Source organism: Pseudophryne corroboree, chromosome 6 (genome assembly GCF_028390025.1).
Source record: "Pseudophryne corroboree isolate aPseCor3 chromosome 6, aPseCor3.hap2, whole genome shotgun sequence".
Taxonomy (NCBI): Eukaryota; Metazoa; Chordata; class Amphibia; order Anura; family Myobatrachidae; genus Pseudophryne; species Pseudophryne corroboree.
Window position 1 is genome coordinate 325,699,508 of NC_086449.1, and position 20,184 is coordinate 325,719,691.

The 20,184-nt window shown below is 47.4% G+C and overlaps 1 protein-coding gene across 3 annotated transcripts in view; it reads left to right on the forward strand.

The window, feature by feature from the left end:
• The window catches only part of AP3B2 (adaptor related protein complex 3 subunit beta 2), a 198,906-nt gene that overhangs the window by 79,891 nt on the left and 98,831 nt on the right, over positions 1-20,184 (forward strand). For all 3 annotated transcript variants that reach the window (XM_063926333.1, XM_063926332.1, XM_063926331.1), the window contains exons 6-8: positions 7,445-7,511; positions 18,903-19,085; positions 19,269-19,448. In XM_063926333.1, coding sequence (XP_063782403.1) covers positions 7,445-7,511; positions 18,903-19,085; positions 19,269-19,448 — 430 coding nt within the window. The remainder of the gene's footprint in view (positions 1-7,444; positions 7,512-18,902; positions 19,086-19,268; positions 19,449-20,184) is intronic.

Sequence of the window (20,184 nt, forward strand, 5' to 3'; positions counted from 1 at the left end):
TGTGCTGTGTGTCGGTACGCGTGTGTCTACATGTATGAGGAGGAAAATGATGTGGAGGCGGAGCAGTTGCCTGTGTTGGTGATGTCACCCCCTAGGGAGTCGACACCTGACTGGATGATTGTATTTAAACAATTAAGTGATAATGTCAGCAATTTGCAAAAAACTGTTGACGACATGAGACAGCCGGCAAATCAATTAGTGCCTGTCCAGGCGTCTCAGACACCGTCAGGGGCGCTAAAACGCCCGTTACCTCAGTGGGTCGACACAGACCCTGACACAGATACTGAGTCTAGTGTCGACGGTGACGAGACAAACGTAATGTCCAGTAGGGCCACACGTTACATGATCACGGCAATGAAAGAGGCATTGAACCTTTCTGACACTACAAGTACCACAAAGAAGGGTATTATGTGGGGTGTGAAAAAACTACCAATAGTTTTTCCTGAGTCAGAGGAAATAAATGAGGTGTGTGATAAAGCGTGGGTTTCCCCCGATAAAAAACAGCTAATTTCTAAAAAATTATTAGCATTATATCCCTTCCCGCCAGAGGTTAGGGCGCGTTGGGAAACACCCCCTAGGGTAGATAAGGCGCTCACACGTTTATCTAAACAAGTAGCGTTACCGTCTCCTGATACGGCCACCCTCAAAGAACCAGCTGATAGAAGGCTGGAAAATATCCTAAAAAGTATATACACACATACTGGTGTTATACTGCGACCAGCAATCGCCTCAGCCTGGATGTGCAGTGCTGGAGTCGCATGGTCGGATTCCCTGACTGAGAATATTGATACCCTGGATAGGGACAATATTTTGTTAACTATAGAACATTTAAAGGATGCATTACTATATATGCGTGATGCACAGAGGGATATTTGCACCCTGGCATCAAGAGTAAGTGCTATGTCCATCTCTGCCAGAAGAGCGTTATGGACGCGACAGTGGTCAGGGGATGCGGATTCCAAACGGCACATGGAAGTATTGCCGTATAAAGGGGAGGAGTTATTTGGGGCTGGTCTATCGGACCTGGTGGCCACGGCAACGGCTGGAAAATCCACCTTTTTACCCCAGGTCACTTCACATCAGCAGAAAAAGACACCGTCTTTTCAAACTCAGTCCTTTCGTTCCCATAAGTACAAGCGAGCAAAAGGCCACTCCTTTCTGCCCCGGGGCAGAGGAAGAGGAAAAAGACTGCACCATGCAGCCGCTTCCCAGGAGCAGAAGCCCTCCCCTGCTTCTGCCAAGTCTTCAGCATGACGCTGGGGCTTTACAAGCAGACTCAGATATGGTGGGGGCCCGTCTCAAGAATTTCAACGCGCAGTGGGCTCACTCGCAAGTGGATCCCTGGATTCTACAGGTAGTATCGCAGGGGTACAAACTGGAATTCGAGGCGTTTCCCCCTCGTCGGTTCCTGAAGTCTGCTTTACCAAAGTCTCCCTCCGACAGGGAGGCAGTTTTGGAAGCCATTCACAAGCTGTATTCCCAGCAGGTGATAATCAAGGTACCCCTCCTGCAACAAGGAAAGGGGTATTATTCCACGCTGTTTGTGGTACCGAAGCCGGACGGCTCGGTGAGACCAATTTTAAATCTGAAATCCTTGAACACTTACATAAAAAGGTTCAAATTCAAGATGGAGTCACTCAGAGCAGTGATAGCGAACCTGGAAGAAGGGGACTATATGGTGTCTCTGGACATCAAAGATGCTTATCTCCACGTCCCAATATACCCTTCTCACCAAGGGTACCTCAGGTTTGTAGTACAAAACTGTCATTATCAGTTTCAGACGCTGCCGTTTGGATTGTCCACGGCACCTCGGGTCTTTGCAAAGGTAATGGCCGAAATGATGATTCTTCTACGAAGAAAAGGCATTTTAATTATCCCTTACTTGGACGATCTCCTGATAAGGGCAAGATCCAGGGAACAGTTAGAAGTCGGAGTAGCACTATCTCAGGTAGTGTTACGTCAGCACGGGTGGATTCTAAATATTCCAAAATCGCAGCTGATTCCAACGACACGTCTACTGTTCCTAGGAATGATTCTGGACACAGTCCAGAAGAAGGTGTTTCTCCCGGAGGAGAAGGCCAGGGAGTTATCCGAGCTAGTCAGGAACCTCCTAAAACCAGGCCAGGTCTCAGTGCATCAGTGCACGAGGGTCCTGGGGAAAATGGTGGCTTCTTACGAAGCGATTCCATTCGGAAGATTCCATGCAAGAACGTTTCAGTGGGATCTACTGGACAAATGGTCCGGATCGCATCTGCAGATGCATCAGCGGATAACCCTGTCGCCAAGGACAAGGGTGTCTCTCCTGTGGTGGCTACAGAGTGCTCATCTACTAGAGGGCCGCAGATTTGGCATTCAGGATTGGATCCTGGTAACCACGGATGCCAGCCTGAGAGGCTGGGGAGCAGTCACACAGGGAAGGAATTTCCAGGGCTTGTGGTCAAGCATGGAAACATCTCTTCATATAAACATTCTGGAACTAAGGGCCATTTACAATGCCCTAAGTCAAGCAAAACCTCTGCTTCAGGGTCAGGCGGTGTTGATCCAATCGGACAACATCACGTCAGTCGCCCACGTAAACAGACAGGGCGGCACGAGAAGCAGGAGGGCAATGGCAGAAGCGGCAAGGATTCTTCGCTGGGCGGAAAATCATGTGATAGCACTGTCAGCAGTGTTCATTCCGGGAGTGGACAACTGGGAAGCAGACTTCCTCAGCAGACACGACCTTCACCCGGGAGAGTGGGGACTTCACCCAGAAGTCTTCCACCTGATTGTAAACCATTGGGAAAAACCAAAGGTGGACATGATGGCGTCACGTCTAAACAAAAAACTGGACAGATATTGCGCCAGGTCAAGGGACCCTCAGGCAATAGCAGTGGACGCTCTGGTAACGCCGTGGGTGTACCAGTCAGTGTATGTGTTCCCTCCTCTGCCTCTCATACCAAAAGTACTGAGAATCATAAGAAGGAGAGGAGTAAGAACTATACTCGTGGTTCCGGATTGGCCAAGAAGGACTTGGTACCCGGAACTTCAAGAGATGCTCACGGACGAACCGTGGCCTCTACCTCTAAGAAAGGACCTGCTACTGCAGGGGCCTTGTCTGTTCCAAGACTTACCGCGGCTGCGTTTGACGGCATGGCGGTTGAACGCCGGATCCTGAGGGAAAAAGGCATTCCAGAAGAAGTCATTCCTACTCTGGTCAAAGCCAGGAAGGACGTAACCGCAAAACATTATCACCGCATTTGGCGTAAATATGTTGCGTGGTGTGAGGCCAAGAAGGCCCCTACAGAGGAATTTCAACTGGGTCGTTTCCTTCATTTCCTGCAAACAGGACTGTCTATGGGCCTAAAATTAGGGTCCATTAAGGTTCAAATTTCGGCCCTGTCGATTTTCTTCCAGAAAGAACTGGCTTCAGTACCTGAAGTTCAGACATTTGTAAAAGGGGTGCTGCACATACAGCCTCCTTTTGTGCCTCCAGTGGCACCTTGGGATCTCAATGTGGTGTTGAGTTTTCTAAAGTCACATTGGTTTGAACCACTTTCCACTGTGGACTTAAAATATCTCACATGGAAGGTGTCAATGCTGTTAGCCTTGGCTTCAGCCAGGCGTGTGTCAGAATTGGCGGCTTTATCATATAAAAGCCCTTACTTAATTTTTCATTCTGACAGGGCGGAATTGAGGACTCGTCCTCAATTTCTACCTAAGGTGGTTTCTGCATTTCACATGAACCAACCTATTGTGGTACCTGCGGCTACCAGGGACTTAGAGGACTCTAAGTTGCTTGACGTTGTCAGGGCCTTGAAAATATATGTTTCCAGGACGGCTGGAGTCAGAAAATCTGACTCGCTGTTTATCCTGTATGCACCCAACAAGCTGGGTGCTCCTGCTTCTAAGCAGACGATTGCTCGTTGGATTTGTAGTACAATTCAGCTTGCACATTCTGTGGCAGGATTGCCACAGCCAAAATCAGTAAAAGCCCATTCCACAAGGAAAGTGGGCTCATCTTGGGCGGCTGCCCGAGGGGTCTCGGCTTTACAACTTTGCCGAGCAGCTACTTGGTCAGGGGCAAACACGTTTGCTAAATTCTACAAATTTGATACCCTGGCTGAGGAGGACCTGGAGTTCTCTCATTCGGTGCTGCAGAGTCATCCGCACTCTCCCGCCCGTTTGGGAGCTTTGGTATAATCCCCATGGTCCTTACGGAGTCCCAGCATCCACTAGGACGTCAGAGAAAATAAGATTTTACTTACCGATAAATCTATTTCTCGTAGTCCGTAGTGGATGCTGGGCGCCCATCCCTAGTGCGGATTGTCTGCAATACTTGTATATAGTTATTGTTACAAAAATTCGGGTTATTATTGTTGTGAGCCATCTTTTCAGAGGCTCCTTTGCGTTTATCATACTGTTAACTGGGTTCAGATCACAAGTTGTACGGTGTGATTGGTGTGGCTGGTATGAGTCTTACCCGGGATTCAATATCCTTCCTTATTATGTACGCTCGTCCGGGCACAGTATCCTAACTGAGGCTTGGAGGAGGGTCATAGGGGGAGGAGCCAGTGCACACCACCTGATCCTTAAGCTTTTATTTTGTGCCCTGTCTCCTGCGGAGCCGCTATTCCCCATGGTCCTTACGGAGTCCCAGCATCCACTACGGACTACGAGAAATAGATTTATCGGTAAGTAAAATCTTATTTTTTGCACTTGAGAATGCGTACAAAATCACTGCCGGGCATGATCTGCGTCACCTCTGAATCAGCCTCAAATGTTTACAGTATGCTTTTATTCACGTCATAATGAATGCAGTGATGGATGTTGTGATTGAGACGCTCCCTATCAGAAAGTGCTGGCCGTTCCGCGTGGAGATGGTCCGTCTTTTGGGATTGTTGCCGGTATGTCACTGTATTGCTTGCATGCGCAGCCGCTCAGTTGTTCAATTGGAGACCATTGGGGTAATTCTAAGTTGATCGCAGCATGAACTTTGTTAGCAGTTGGGCAAAACCATGTGCACTGCAGGGGGACAGGGGTGGTCTTCAGTATGCCGGCGGTCGGGCTCCCGGCGACCAGCATACCGGCGCCGGGAGCCCGACAGCCGGCATACCGACACTTATTCTCCCTCGTGGGGGTCCACGACCCCCCTGGAGGGAGAATAAAATAGTGTGGCGCGTCACCGTGCCCGTAGCGTGGCGAGCGCAGCGAACCCGCAAGGGGCTCATTTGCGCTCGCCACACTGTCGGTAAGCCGGCGGCTGGCCTCCCGGCGCCGGTATGCTGGTCCCCGGGAGGCCGGCCGACGGCAGATCGTAGTGAACCCGGGGGACAGATATAACATGTGCAGAGAGAGTTAGATTTGGGTAGGGCATGTTCAAACTGAAATCTAAATTGCAGTGTAAAAATAAAGCAGCCAGTATTTACCCTGCACAGAAACAAAATAACCCACCCAAATCTAACTCTCTCTGCACATGTTATATCTGCCTCCCCTGCAGTGCACATGGTTTTGCCCAACTGCTAACAAAGTTCCTGCGGTGATCAACTCAGAATTACCCCCTATATTCAGATGATAAATCTGCACCTGTCATAGAGCTAGTGCAAGTTTCCATAGTGCGACCGATGGTTATGTTTAAAGACGCATCAGGGACGCTGAAAGTGGGCGTCTCAGTCCTTGCATATTCATACACACAGCTGTATACCAGGGACGGCTTTGTAGCGCCCTTTGCCTAAAGTTGCAGATGGCGATCACCAAGAGAATCAGCCATGTCTGCATATGTATCCACCTCTGAATCGGCCCTAAATCTTTCTGTCCCTGCTTCTCAGTGATGAGGGATTTGTTCTACTAATTGTTCCAAAAGATGACTGCACTGTGCATCATCATTTGTATTAATGTATTATGCCAGTGGTTTCCAAACTTTTTTGAATCATGGCGCCCTAGAATATCAGAATTTTTTTCACGGAACCCCTAAGCCAAATATTTCTTATTGAGAAATTTAGAAAGAAATATTACATTATGTAGATTGCGTTTATATGTCTTCCTTAGGGTCAGTTGTGTGGTGAGGGACAAGATTTGCTTCATATTTTATGACTGGCAGCCATCAGCACTGGTTTTGCCTATTATATTGACCATGAATAATTTGAATTGGTCCTGTACCACCAACCCAGGGCACCCCTGCAAGTGTCCCGAGGCACCCCAGGGAGCCACGGCACACAGTTTGGGAACCTCTGTATTATGCTAAAAAATTATTTATTTTTATTTTTTTTAAACACATTTTATTGGGTGGATCACAAAATTGTTACAAAGAGACAAAACATATCAGGCAAAGTAGGTAAACAAAGTACAAATGTAACTGCAGTAAGTTGTAACATCAACAGATTGGATCCTTTTTTGAAATGTAAGGCAATTTAAAGGGTAACTCTCGGCAACGGAGTGGACATCCGTCAAAGAGAGTTCATAGTAGAAATTAGAAGAAAATAATACTCGGAGAGAAAATAGAAGGGGTCAGGGAAACAGGGGAGAAAGAGCAAGTCCAGTCAAAAAGAAAGAAAAGGAGTAGAGAGGGGTGGAGGGGTGGCCTCCAAAGACAAGAGGTTGGTGGAGCAGCAATGCACGGTATCAAGTTACAAATGGGGAGGAAGCCTGGTGTAAGGCTAGCCAGGGAGACCATGGGGGTCATTCCGAGTTGTTCGTTCGCAAGCTGCTTTTAGCAGCATTGCACACGCTAAGCCGCCGCCTACTGGGAGTGAATCTTAGCATCTTAAAATTGTGAACGAAAGATTCGCAATATTGCGATAAGACATCTCTGTGCAGTTTCTGAGTAGCTCGAGACTTACTCTGCCAGTGCGATCAGTTCAGTGCTTGTCGTTCCTGGTTTGACGTCACAAACACACCCAGCGTTCGCCCAGACACTCCCCCGTTTCTCCAGCCACTCCCGCGTTTTTCCCAGAAACTGTAGCGTTTTTTCCCACACGCCCCTAAAACGGCCTGTTTCCGCCCAGAAACACCCACTTCCTGTCAATCACATTACGATCACCAGAACGATGAAAAAACCGTGAGTAATATTCCTAACTGCATAGCAAATTTACTTGGCGCAGTCGCAGTGCGAACATTGCGCATGCGCATTAAGCGGAAAATCGCTGCGATGCGAAGAAAATTACCGAGCGAACAACTCGGAATGACCCCCCATATTTTATCAAATTGTTTACAGGTGTTACGAATAACAGCGGTCATGTATTCCATTTTATGTACATACCAAATTCGGGAGATTAATTATTTTTATTTTAATAATGATTAGATTTACCAAATGTGTATAAATCACTATTTGCAGCAAGAAAATAATTGTTAAATAATGAGTGAAGTACATTTTGTTGCCTCAGGCAATTGTCTCAGCGCAGACATCCCTGTTCCTCAGTGTCTTCTTCTCTCCTACACATATATCACTCTCTCCATCTCTCTGCAGCTTGGACTCGGACCAGAAGGACCAACTCATCGAAGTGATAGAGAAACTGCTGTCTGACAAAACAACAGTGAGTTTAGCATTATTGAGAATCCATAAACATGTATTTATAGAATTGTCTCTGAAACTGGATCAGAAAGGATAAATGAAACTGAAACATGACAGACGGCTTGCCAGACAGGCCTGGGGGCTGTCCATTCAGCCATCAGGTACACGGGCACCTACAGTATAAAATCTGCAGATTATACAGTAAAGTGCTCATTTCCAACATTACTTTAATGTTTGGACTCGGAAGGGTTACTTTGATTTTTTTCTGGAGAAGGATTTTCCGATCAGTGGCTAGTACATCTAATGAGGGTTTTAGCTATTAAGGACCAGGCTGCTGAATGTTACATTTTTCAGAGCTTGCTAAATCTGGTAATTTCTCACAAGCCTTAGAACATAAGGGAACTGATCCTACAATCATAAATAGAGCGACCACAGCAGATATCTCCATTCTCCAGTGTCTTCTGCGCTACCCTCTTAATACGTTCAAGGGAAACAATGCGGGAATTATTTGAAAATTTTAGTTTTCTGAGGATTTTCTGCAAAAACTCTTTCATACATTTGCCCATATGGCATGATAGCAACTACAGACAGATACAAGGGGTCGGATGTAATGGCTTGCTAGACGTCCAGAGCCACGAGACTCTGGATGAACGCGTCCGTTTTTTTAAAGCAGCAAATGTTTACAAAACAAAACCTGGTTGGTTTTGCCTTGTAAACGCTTGCTGCTTTAAAAAAAACGTACGGGTTCGGACGGAGTCTCTGAGCTCTGGACGTCTAGCAAGACATTACATCTGGCCCAAGGATGGAATAGACAGTAGCAATGCAGAGCACACAACCGCAGGGTCAGAAGACGGACAGCAGTACGGTAACATCCACAAGACAGGGTACCGGGCTACAGAAAAGGGAAGCACCTACAGGACAGATTACCTCAGGATAGGAATACAACGCTGATAGTCTACATAGCTGAATCCTATGCAGTGATAGCAAGCAGAACCAGAGGATGGACCAGAGATTTGCACAGTGAACCAGTCCTGGTTTAGGGGTATATTTCTCTTATGTCCTAGAGGATGCTGGGGTCTCCGTAAGGACCATGGGGTATAGACGGGCTCCGCAGGAGACATGGGCACTCTAAAGACTTTAGAATGCCCCTCCTCCAGACCTCAGTTAGAGCCTGTGCCCAGAGAAGACTGGGTGCACTGCAGGGGAGCTCTCCTGAGTTTCTCTGAAAAAGACTTTTGTTAGGTTTTTTATTTTCAGGGAGCACTGCTGGCAACAGGCTCCCTGCATCATGGGACTGAGGGGAGAGAAGCAGACCTACTTAAATGATAGGCTCTGCTTCTTAGGCTACTGGACAACATTAGCTCCAGACGGACGGAACGCAGGTCTCACCCTCGTCGTTCGTCCCGGAGCCGCGCCGCCGTCCTCCTAACAGAGCCGGAAGATAGAAGCCAGGTGAGTATGAAGAAGAAAGAAGACTTCAAAGGCGGCAGAAGACTTCAGATCTTCACTGAGGTAACGCGCAGCGGTAAGGCTGCGCGCCATTGCTCCCACACATATACACACAACGGGCACTGTAAGGGTGCAGGGCGCAGGGGGGGCGCGCCCTGGGCAGCAATATTAATCTCAAGGGACACTGGCATATAGATTGGATACTGCAGAGGCGGTATATTGAAAAAAACCCTGCCAGTATAAATAATTTGAGCGGGACCGAAGCCCGCCGCTGAGGAGGCGGAGCTTGATCCACCAGCACTAACCAGCGCCATTTTCTCCACAGCACACTACAGAGAAGCTGGCTCCCCGGACTCTCCCCTGCTGAACACGGTTACAGAGGGCAAAAAAGAGGGGGGGGGGGGCACATTAATTGGCGCAGTGAGTGTAATTATATATTTATATAAAAGCGCTGTACTAACTGGGATTTTATTCCAGTGTCCGGTGGCGCTGGGTGTGTGCTGGCATTCTCTCTCTCTGTCTCTCCAAAGGGCCTTATTGGGGGACTGTCTCCATATAGATATATCCCTGAGTGTGTGGGGGTGTCGGTACGTGTGTGTCAGCATGTCTGAAGCGGAAGGCTCATCTAAGGAGGAGGCGGGGCAGATGATTGTGGTGTCTCCGTCGGCAATGCCGACACCTGATTGGTTGGATATGTGGAATGTTTTAAATGCAAATGTGTCTTTATTACATAAGAGATTGGACAAAGCAGAGTCCAGGGATAAAACTGGGAGTCAATCCATGGCTTTGACTGTGTCACAGGGCCCTGCAGGGTCTCAGAAACGTCCACTGTCCCAAGTAGCAGACACTGATACCGACACGGATTCTGACTCCAGTGTCGACTACGATGATGCGAGGTTACACCCAAGGGTGGCCAAAAGTATTCATTATATGATTATTGCAATAAAAGATGTTTTGCATATCACAGATGACCCCTCTGTCCCTGACACGAGGGTATGCATGTTTAATGAAAAGAAACCTGAGGTAACCTTTCCCCCATCTCATGAGCTGAACGCGTTATTTGAAAAAGCTTGGGAAACTCCAGACAAGAAACTGCAGATTCCCAAGAGAATTCTTATGCCGTATCCTTTCCCTGCACAGGACATGTTACGGTGGGAATCCTCACCCAAGGTGGACAAGGCTTTAATGCGCTTGTCCAAAAAGGTGACGCTACCGTCTCCAGACACGGCAGCCCTCAAATATCCTGCTGATCGCAGACAGGAGACTACCTTAAAATCAATTTATACACTTGCTCAGACCGGCAATAGCATCGGCTTGGGTTTGTAGCGCTGTAGCAGCTTGGGCAGATACCTTGTCAGCTGACATTGATACCCTAGATAGGGATACCATTTTATTGACCTTAGGTCACATTAAAGACGCAGTCTTATATATGAGAGACGCTCAGAGAGACGTTGGGCTGTTAGGTTCGAGAGCCAACGCCATGGCGATTTCTGCTAGGCGAGCCCTGTGGACCCGCCAATGGACGGGTGATGCCGACTCAAAGAGGCATATGGAAGTTTTGCTTTACAAGGGTGAGGTTTTATTTGGGGAAGGTCTCGCGGACCTGGTTTCCACAGCTACCGCGGGTAAATCTACCTTATGTTCCCCCACAGCAAAAGAAAACACCACAATATCAGATGCAGTCCTTTCGGTCGCATAAGTCCAGAAGAGGTCCTGGCTCTTCCTTCCTCGCCAGAGGTAAGGGTAGAGGGAAAAGAATGCCTGTTACGGCTAGTTCCCAGGAGCAGAAGTCCTCCCCGGCTTCTACTAAATCCACTGCATGACGCTGGGGCTCCACTGGGGGAGTCCGCGCTGGTGGGGGCACGTCTTCGACTCTTCAGCAACGTCTGGGTTCAGTCAGACGTGGATCCTTGGGCAATGGAAATTGTATCCCAAGGCTACAAGCTGGAATTCGAAGACGTGCCTCCTCGCCGGTTTTTCAAATCGGCTTTACCAGCTTCTTCCCCAGAAAGGGAGATAGTTTTAGCGGCAATTCAAAAACTGTGTCACCAACAAGTGGTTGTCGAGGTTACCCTAGTTCAACAGGGGAAGGGGTACTATTCAACCCTATTTGTGGTCCCGAAACCGGATGGCTCGGTCAGACCCATTCTAAATTTAAAATCCCTAAACCTGTACTTGAAAAAGTTCAAATTCAAGATGGAATCGCTCCGGGCAGTTATCTCCAGCCTGGAAGGGGGGGATTTTCTGGTGTCACTAGACATAAAGGATGCATACCTTCATGTCCCCATATATCCCCCTCATCAGGCGTACCTGAGATTCGCTGTACAGGACTGTCATTACCAGTTTCAGACGTTGCCATTTGGGCTTTCCACGGCCCCGAGGATTTTTACCAAGGTAATGGCGGAAATGATGGTGCTCCTGCGCAGACAGGGAGTCACAATTATCCCGTCCTTGGACGATCTCCTGATAAAAGCGAGATCGAGAGATCAATTACAGAAAAGCGTGTCGCTCTCCCTGGGAGTGCTGCAGCAGCATGGCTGGATTCTAAATCTACCAAAGTCACAGTTGATTCCAACGACTCGGCTATCTTTCTTAGGCATGATTCTGGACACGGAACTAAAGAGGGTTTTTCTCCCAATGGAAAAAGCCCAGGAACTTCAGAATATGGTCAGAGACCTGTTAAAACCGAAAAGAGTGTCAGTCCATCAATGCACTCGAGTACTGGGAAAAATGGTGGCGACCTACGAGGCCATCCCCTTCGGCAGGTTCCATGCAAGGACGTTTCAGTGGGACCTTCTGGACAAGTGGTCGGGGTCCCATCTACAAATACATCGGAAAATAAGCCTGTCCCCCAGGGCCAGGGTGTCTCTCCTGTGGTGGCTGCAGAGTGCTCACCTTCTCGAGGGTCGCAGGTTCGGCATTCAAGACTGGGTTCTGATGACCACGGACGCGAGCCTCCGAGGATGGGGAGCAGTCACACAAGGAAGAAATTTTCAGGGACTATGGTCAAGCCAGGAGGCTTGTCTACACATCAACGTACTGGAATTGAGGGCCATATACAACGGCCTACGACAAGCGGAGAATATTCTTCGCGACCTACCGGTTCTGGTTCAATCAGACAACGTCACAGCTGTGGCTCATGTAAACCGCCAAGGTGGGACAAGGAGCAGAGTGGCAATGGCGGAAGCCGCCAGGATTCTTCGCTGGGCGGAAAATCACGTAAGCGCTCTGTCAGCGGTCTTCATTCCGGGAGTGGACAACTGGGAAGCAGACTTCCTCAGCAGGCACGATCTCCATTCAGGAGAGTGGGGACTTCATCAGGAAGTGTTTGCAGAGATAACATGTCAGTGGGGACTTCCACAAATAGCCATGATGGCGTCACGCCTCAACAAGAAGCTTCGGAGGTATTGTGCCAGGTCAAGGTACCCTCAGGCTGTAGCGGTGGACGCCCTGGTGACACCATGGGTGTTTCAGTCGGTCTATGTGTTCCCTCCTCTTCCGCTCATCTCAAAAATACTGAGAATCATAAGACAAAATAGAGTGCAGACAATACTCATTGTTCCAGATTGGCCTCGAAGGGCCTGGTATTCAGATCTTCAGGAAATGCTCACAGAAGATCTGTGGCCTCTTCCTCTCAGGGAAAACCTGTTGCAGCAGGGGCCCTGCGTGTTCCAAGACTTACCGCGGTTACGTTTGACGGCATGGCAGTTGAACACCAAATCCTAGCGGGGAAGGGTATTCCGGAGGAAGTCATCCCTACTCTGATTAAGGCTAGGAAGGAGGTGACGGCGAAACGTTATCACCGCATCTGAAGGAAGTATGTATCTTGGTGTGAAGCCAAGAATGCTCCTACTGAGGATTTCCATCTGGGCCGTTTTCTCCACTTTCTACAGACAGGAGTGGATATGGGCCTAAAGCTAGGCTCCATTAAGGTACAGATTTCGGCCCTATCAATTTTCTTTCAGAAGGAATTGGCTTCTCTCCCAGAAGTCCAGACTTTTGTAAAGGGAGTGCTGCATATCCAGCCTCCTTTTGTGCCTCCAGTGGCACCATGGGACCTTAACGTGGTGTTGCAGTTCCTAAAATCTCACTGGTTTGAGCCTCTTCAAACAGTTGAATTAAAATTTCTCATTTGGAAGGTGGTCATGTTGTTGGCCTTGGCATCTGCAAGGCGGGTGTCCGAATTGGCGGCTTTGTCTCACAAGAGCCCCTATCTGATTTTCCATGTGGATAGAGCAGAATTGAGGACTCATCCTCAATTTTTGCCAAAGGTGGTTTCATCTTTTCATATGAACCAATCTATTGTGGTGCCTGTGGCTACGGGTGACTTGGAGGATTCCAAGTCCCTTGATGTAGTCAGGGCATTAAAAATTTATGTAGCCAGGACGGCTCGGGTTAGGAAAACAGAGGCACTGTTTGTCCTGTATGCAGCCAACAAGGTTGGCGCTCCTGCTTCTAAACAGACTATTGCTCGCTGGATCTGTAATACGATTCAGCAGGCTCATTCTACGGCTGGATTGCCGTTACCGAATTCGGTAAAGGCCCATTTCACTAGGAAGGTGGGCTCTTCTTGGGTGGCTGCCCGAGGCGTCTCGGCATTACAGCTTTGCCGAGCGGCAACTTGGTTGGGGTCAAACACTTTTGCTAAATTCTACAAGTTTAATAACTCAAGTTTGAGTCATCCGCACTCTCCCGCCCGGTTTGAGCTTTGGTATAATCCCCATGGTCCTTCCGGAGTCCCCAGCATCCTCTAGGACGTAAGAGAAAATAAGATTTTAAACCTACCGGTAAATCTTTTTCTCCTAGTACGTAGAGGATGCTGGGCGCCCGTCCCAGTGCGGACGAAGTTCTGCAAGACTTATATATAGTTATTGCTTACATAAGGGTTACGTTACAGTTTTGATCAGTCTCTGGCTGATGCTGTTTTGTTTCATACTGTTAACTGGTTCATAGGTACCAGGTTGTACGGTGTGGATGGTGTGGGCTGGTATGTATCTTGGAGGTCATTCCGAGTCGTTCGCTCGGAAAATTTCTTCGCATCGCAGCGTTTTTCCGCTTAGTGCGCATGCGCAATGTCCGCACTGCGACTGCGCCAAGTAAATTTGCTATGAAGTTTGGATTTTTACTCACGGCTTTTTCTTCGCTCAGGCGATCGTAGTGTGATTGACAGGAAATGGGTGTTACTGGGCGGAAACAGGCCGTTTTATGGGCGTGTGGGAAAAAACGCTACCGTTTCCGGAAAAAACGCGGGAGTGGCTGGAGAAACGGAGGAGTGTCTGGGCGAACGCTGGGTGTGTTTGTGACGTCAAACCAGGAACGATAAGCACTGAACTGATCGCAGATGCCGAGTAAGTCTGAAGCTACTCTGAAACTGCTACGAGATGTGTAATCGCAATATTGCGAATCTTTCGTTCGCAATTTTAAGAAGCTAAGATTCACTCCCAGTAGGCAGCGGCTTAGCGCGTGCAATACTGCTAAAATCGCCTTGCGAGCGAACAACTCGGAATGAGGGCCTTTGCCCTTGGATTAACAAAAATCCTTTCCTCGTACTGTCCGTCTCCTCTGGGCACAGTTCTCTAACTGAGGTCTGGAGGAGGGGCATAGTGGGAGGAGGCAGTGCACACCCATTCTAAAGTCTTTAGAGTGCCCATGTCTCCTGCGGAGCCCGTCTATACCCCATGGTCCTTACGGAGTCCCCAGCATCCTCTACGGACTAGGAGAAAAAGATTTACCGGTAGGTTAAAAATCTTATTTTACGAAAGTGTGGGTTTATAGAAGTGGAGATGTTGCCTATAGCAACCAATCAGATTCTACATGTTTTTCTAGCACATAGAAATTAATATCTAGAATCTGATTGGTTGCTATAGACAACATCTTTATTAATACCATCACTTTAGTAAATATACCCCTGACAGTGAGGGATATATTTAAAGCGGGACATACGCTGGTATTTAGCCTGGCATGTATCTTCTGGGGCCTTCACTTGAATGCTTTATTATCCACTGTTACTATAGTAAACATGTTATCTCTGCACACTGTCATGTTTGATGGGTCATGGGGGGTAATTCCAAGTTATTCGCAGCAGGAAATTTTTTAGCAGTTGGGCAAAACCATGGGGGGTAATTCCAAGTTGATCGCAGAAGGATTTTTGATAGCAACTGGCCAAAACCATGTGCACTGCAGGGGAGGCAGATATAACATGTGCAGAAAGAGTTAGATTTGGGTGGGTTATATTGTTTCTGAGCAGGGTAAATACTGGCTGCTTTATTTTTACACTGCAAATTAGATTGCAGATTGAACACACCACACCCAAATCTAACTCTCTTTGCACATGTTATATTTGCATCCCCTGCAGTGCACATGGTTTTGCCCAGTTGCTATCAAAAATCCTGCTGCGATCAACTTGGAATTACCCCCTATGTGCACTGCAGGAGGGGCAGATATAACATGTGCAGAGAGAGAGAGATTTGGGTGTGGTGAGTTCAATCTGCAATCTAAAATGCAGTGTAAAAATAAAGCAGCCAGTATTTACCCTGCACAGAAACAAAATAAATAACCCACCCAAATCTAACTCTTTCTGCAGTGCACATGGTTTTGCCCAACTGCTAAAAAATTTCCTGCTGCGATCAACTTGGAATTACCCCCATGAACCCTACTTTTTGATTATGATTAAGTATGAGTAAGTGCCAATAAGAGATTTAGGGGTATATGCAATTACCGGCGAATCGCAGCAATTTTTCGCCCGTTTTTTAATTCGACACAATTCGACCGTCGAATTCCGGCAAGTGGGTGCCGGAATTCAACATATTCAATAAAAAATGGATTTGACAGTCCCGCTGTCGAAAAACGGCCGATTTGACGGATTTTGATCCGATTTTTAAAAAAACGGTAAAAAACCCGAAAAAAAATTGCGTGGGGTCCCCCCTCCAAAGCATAACCAGCCTCGGGCTCTTCGAGCCGGTCCTGGTTCTAAAAATCCGGGGGGAAAAATGACAGGGGATCCCCCGTATTTTTAAAACCAGCACCGGGCTCTGCGCCTGGTGTTGGTGCAAAAAATACGGGGGATTAAAAGAGTAAGGGTCCCCCGTATTCTTTTACACCAGCATCGGGCTCCACTAGCTGGACAGATAATGCCACAGCCGGGGGTCACTTTTATACAGCGCCCTGCGGCCGTGGCATTAAATATCCAACTAGTCACCCCTGGCCGGGGTACCCTGGGGGAGTGGGGACCCCTTCAATCAAGGGGTCCCCCCCCAGCCACCCAAGGGCCATGGGTGAAGCCCGAGGCTGTCCCCCCCATCCAAGGGCTGCGGATGGGGGGCTGATAGCCTTGAGAAAATTGAAAGAATATTGTTTTTTCCAGTAGTACTACAAGTCCCAGCAAGCCTCCCCCGCAAGCTGGTACTTGGAGAACCACAAGTACCAGCATGCGGGAGAAAAACGGGCCCGCTTGTACCTGTAGTTCTACTGGAAAAAAAATACCCAAATAAAAACAGGACACGCACACCTTGAAAGTACAACTTTATTACATACATGTCGACACACACACATACTTACCTATGTTGACACGACGTTCGGTCCACTTGTCCAAGTAGAATCCACGGTGTACCTGTGAATAAAATTATACTCACCTCAATCCAGTGTCCGGATCTTTTAAAATAATCCTCGTACTTGGCAAAACAACAAATCGAACACCCGGACCAAACGGACTGAAAAGGGTCCCATGTTTACACATGGGACCCCTTTCCACGAATGCGGGACCCCACGTGAATGCTGTCACAGAAAGGTCCCTCAGCCAATCAGGAAGCGCTACTTCGTGGCACTCTCCTGACTGGCTGTATGCGCGTCTGCTGGCAGACAGCGCATCGCACAGCCCCTCCATTAGTTTCAATGGTGGGAACTTTGCGGTCAGCGGTGGGGTTACACACGGTCAGCGGCTGACCGCGGGTGACCTCACCGCTGACCGCAAAGTTCCCACCATTGAATATAATGGAGAGGCTTTGCGATGCGCTGTCTGACAGCTCAGACGCGCATAGCCAATCAGCAGAGTGCCAGGACGTTGCGCTCGCTGATTGGCTGAAGGGACCTTTCTGTGACAGCAGTCACGGGGGGTTCTCTGCATTCGGGGAAAGGGGTCCCATGTGTAAACATGGGACCCCTTTCAGTCCGTTTGGTCCGGGTGTTCGTTTTTTTTTTTTGCCAAGTACGTGGATTATAATCTGGACACTGGATCAGGTGAGTATAATTTTATTCACAGGTACACGTGGATTCTACTTGGACAAGTGGACAGAGGTCGGCGTGTGAACATAGGTAAGTATGTGTGTGTCGACATGTGTGAAATAAAGTTTTACTCTCACGGTGTGCGTGTCCTGTTTTTATTTGGGTATTTTTTTTTCAGTAGAACTACAGGTACCAGCGGGCCCGTTTTTCTCCTGCATGCTGGTACTTGTGGTTCTCCAAGTACCAGCTTGCGGGGGAGGCTTGCTGGGACTTGTAGTACTACTGGAAAAAACAATATTCTTTCAATTTTCTCAAGGCTATCAGCCCCCCATCCGCAGCCCTTGGATGGGGGGGACAGCCTCGGGCTTCACCCCTGGCCCTTGGGTGGCTGGGGGGGGGACCCCTTGATTGAAGGGGTCCCCACTCCCCCAGGGTACCCCGGCCAGGGGTGACTAGTTGGATATTTAATGCCACGGCCGCAGGGCGCTGTATAAATGTGACCTCCGGCTGTGGCATTATCTGTCCAGCTAGTGGAGCCCGATGCTAGTGTAAAAAATACGGGGGACCCCTACTCTTTTTGTCCCCCGTATTTTTTGCACCAGCACCATGCGCAGAGCCCGATGCTGGTTTTAAAAATACGGGGGATCCCCTGTCAGTTTTTCCCCCGGATTTTTAGAACCAGGACCAGCTCGAAGAGCCCGAGGCTGGTTATGCTTTGGAGGGGGGACCCCACGCAATTTTTTTTCTGATTTTTACCATTCCATTAAAAAAAATAAAAAAATTTTTTTTTAAATATATATTTTTAAAAATATATAAATAATACTTGTGCCTCCAAAATAGACAAACCAAGTACCTAATCCCTTCTAATATAAATAGATATGCTATTACCAATAAAAAAAACACCCAAAAAAACATGTTTTTTAAATTTTTTATTAGATTCCGCCACCAAAGTGTGGCGGATTGAAAATGACGAATTTACTGTCTAAAAGCACTGATGTCGAATTTCCAAACTTCAATTGAATATACTTTTGTCGAATTGCCGCATTTGTACCATTGCAGAAATGTCGAATTTGACAAATGTCGAATTTCAAAAAATCGAATTTGGAAAGTCCGTTTTTTTGACGGAAAGTACTGAAATGCATTGTCGAAATTTTTTTTGGGGCGAAAATGTCCCGTTTTATCGACATTTTCGGGAATTCGACCGCAATTGCATATACCCCTTAGCATCTGGTTGTTTATAAACATATAGAGAAAACTGGAGGCACAGCAGTTACTTAAGCAATGAATAATACAGTTTATAAGACTTTATAACCCTAAGGGGTCTATTCAATGGTAGCCGGAATTGTCGTCTAGTCGGAAAGACGGCAGTTTCCGACTTTTTTGTGGTGGAATCAGAATTCAACCTATTCAATGGGGCTGCCGTTTTTCTGACTTGTCGGGAAAACACGTGGATCGGCGGATTATCAGCGGATCCATGTGTTTTGACGGATTTGCGTCCAAATCCAACAGGTTTTTGGCGCGTTTTCAATAATGTCAATCCAACTTTAGAAAAAGTCGGAATGGCATTGTCGAAAACAAGCAAAACCAATCGGATTTGCCCGCAAATTTAATACTGCATTGTCGGATTCTCTCCGTCGGAGAGGATCCGACATGCATTCAATACCCCTATAAAGCATTTCTCAAAATGGTTAGTGGCGATATGCTAAGCCTTAGAAGTGACATGTATGCTCTGTTTTTTCCCAAGCTGGTGGCAGGCAGCGTAGTGATGGCTTTTGAAGAAGTCTGTCCTGAGCGTATTGATCTAATCCATAAGAATTACCGCAAGCTGTGTAACCTGCTGATTGATGTGGAGGAGTGGGGCCAGGTGGTTATCATCAATATGCTGACGCGATACGCAAGGACCCAGTTTCTGAATCCAAATAAAAATGTGAGTTTCACTTCATCCATATCTTCTTCTCCTTACGTTCCTATTCCATGTCTTTTCTATGCCGTCAATACTAAATTCTTTATCTGCTGTTCTTTGCCTTCTTGTCATCCACTTGTAACTTGTCTTATTTAGTCTAACCATAACTCTTTCTGTTTTCCTACCCTCCCTTCTCACCTCTGGAAGGAGTCTCTACTCGAGGAAAATCCAGAGAAAGCTTTCTATGGCTCAGATGACGATGAAGGGGGCAAAGAAGAGAAGTCAGAACCATCTTCCCTGGTGAAACGCAAGCCGTATGTTATGGACCCAGACCACCGCCTCCTCCTCCGCAACACAAAACCCTTACTACAGAGCCGCAATGCTGCTGTAAGATACTGCTGCTCCTTATCGCCACATACCTAGGACTTTCCTTTATAAATACAAAAAGTCACAGTTTTCCCTTTTCAGTTTTTAGTTCACCCCTTATTGTTTAAGAACTGTACACTGGGATCTAAACACTGTTTAAAATAAGTACAAATAATATAAAATTACAGGTTAGGCCGCGGGATGGGAAGGGTAGGGTAAAATTACTCACCGCTATCCTTCGGGCTTGTGTCAGCCGTGATCTCGACTGTCGTTATTTCGTATCCAACCCGATTTGCACTGCACATGTTCTGCAGCCAAGCGTACACAACTGGCGAAGTGCACTTAGCCACCATTGCACAGGAGTTAGTGTTCCCTGTAGTTTGAACAGACAGCTGAGAACATATATAGACTAATTCTTCTGAATATTTAGGAAATAAAACAGGACGAAACACATGGATAGAAACAGCTAACAGAAAGAAATACATTCTAAGGGTGGGATTCAATTCTTTTCACCCCTTTCCACACTCGTTCTGTTTCTGCCCTCAGGGGCATGGTATAATTATTTCAGCTCGCTACCCCCAAAGTAGGTGGGCACCCAACCCTTTACACAGTAAACCTGATTACTATGGGCGCAATATGCGCGATAATGGAGATAATTTTAGAAAGGAAATTGGGCGTGATATATCATTTGAATCTCACCCTAAATGTCAGGTTTTACTGGGAGAACATTTCTTATGAACCCTCAGATGGTCCCATG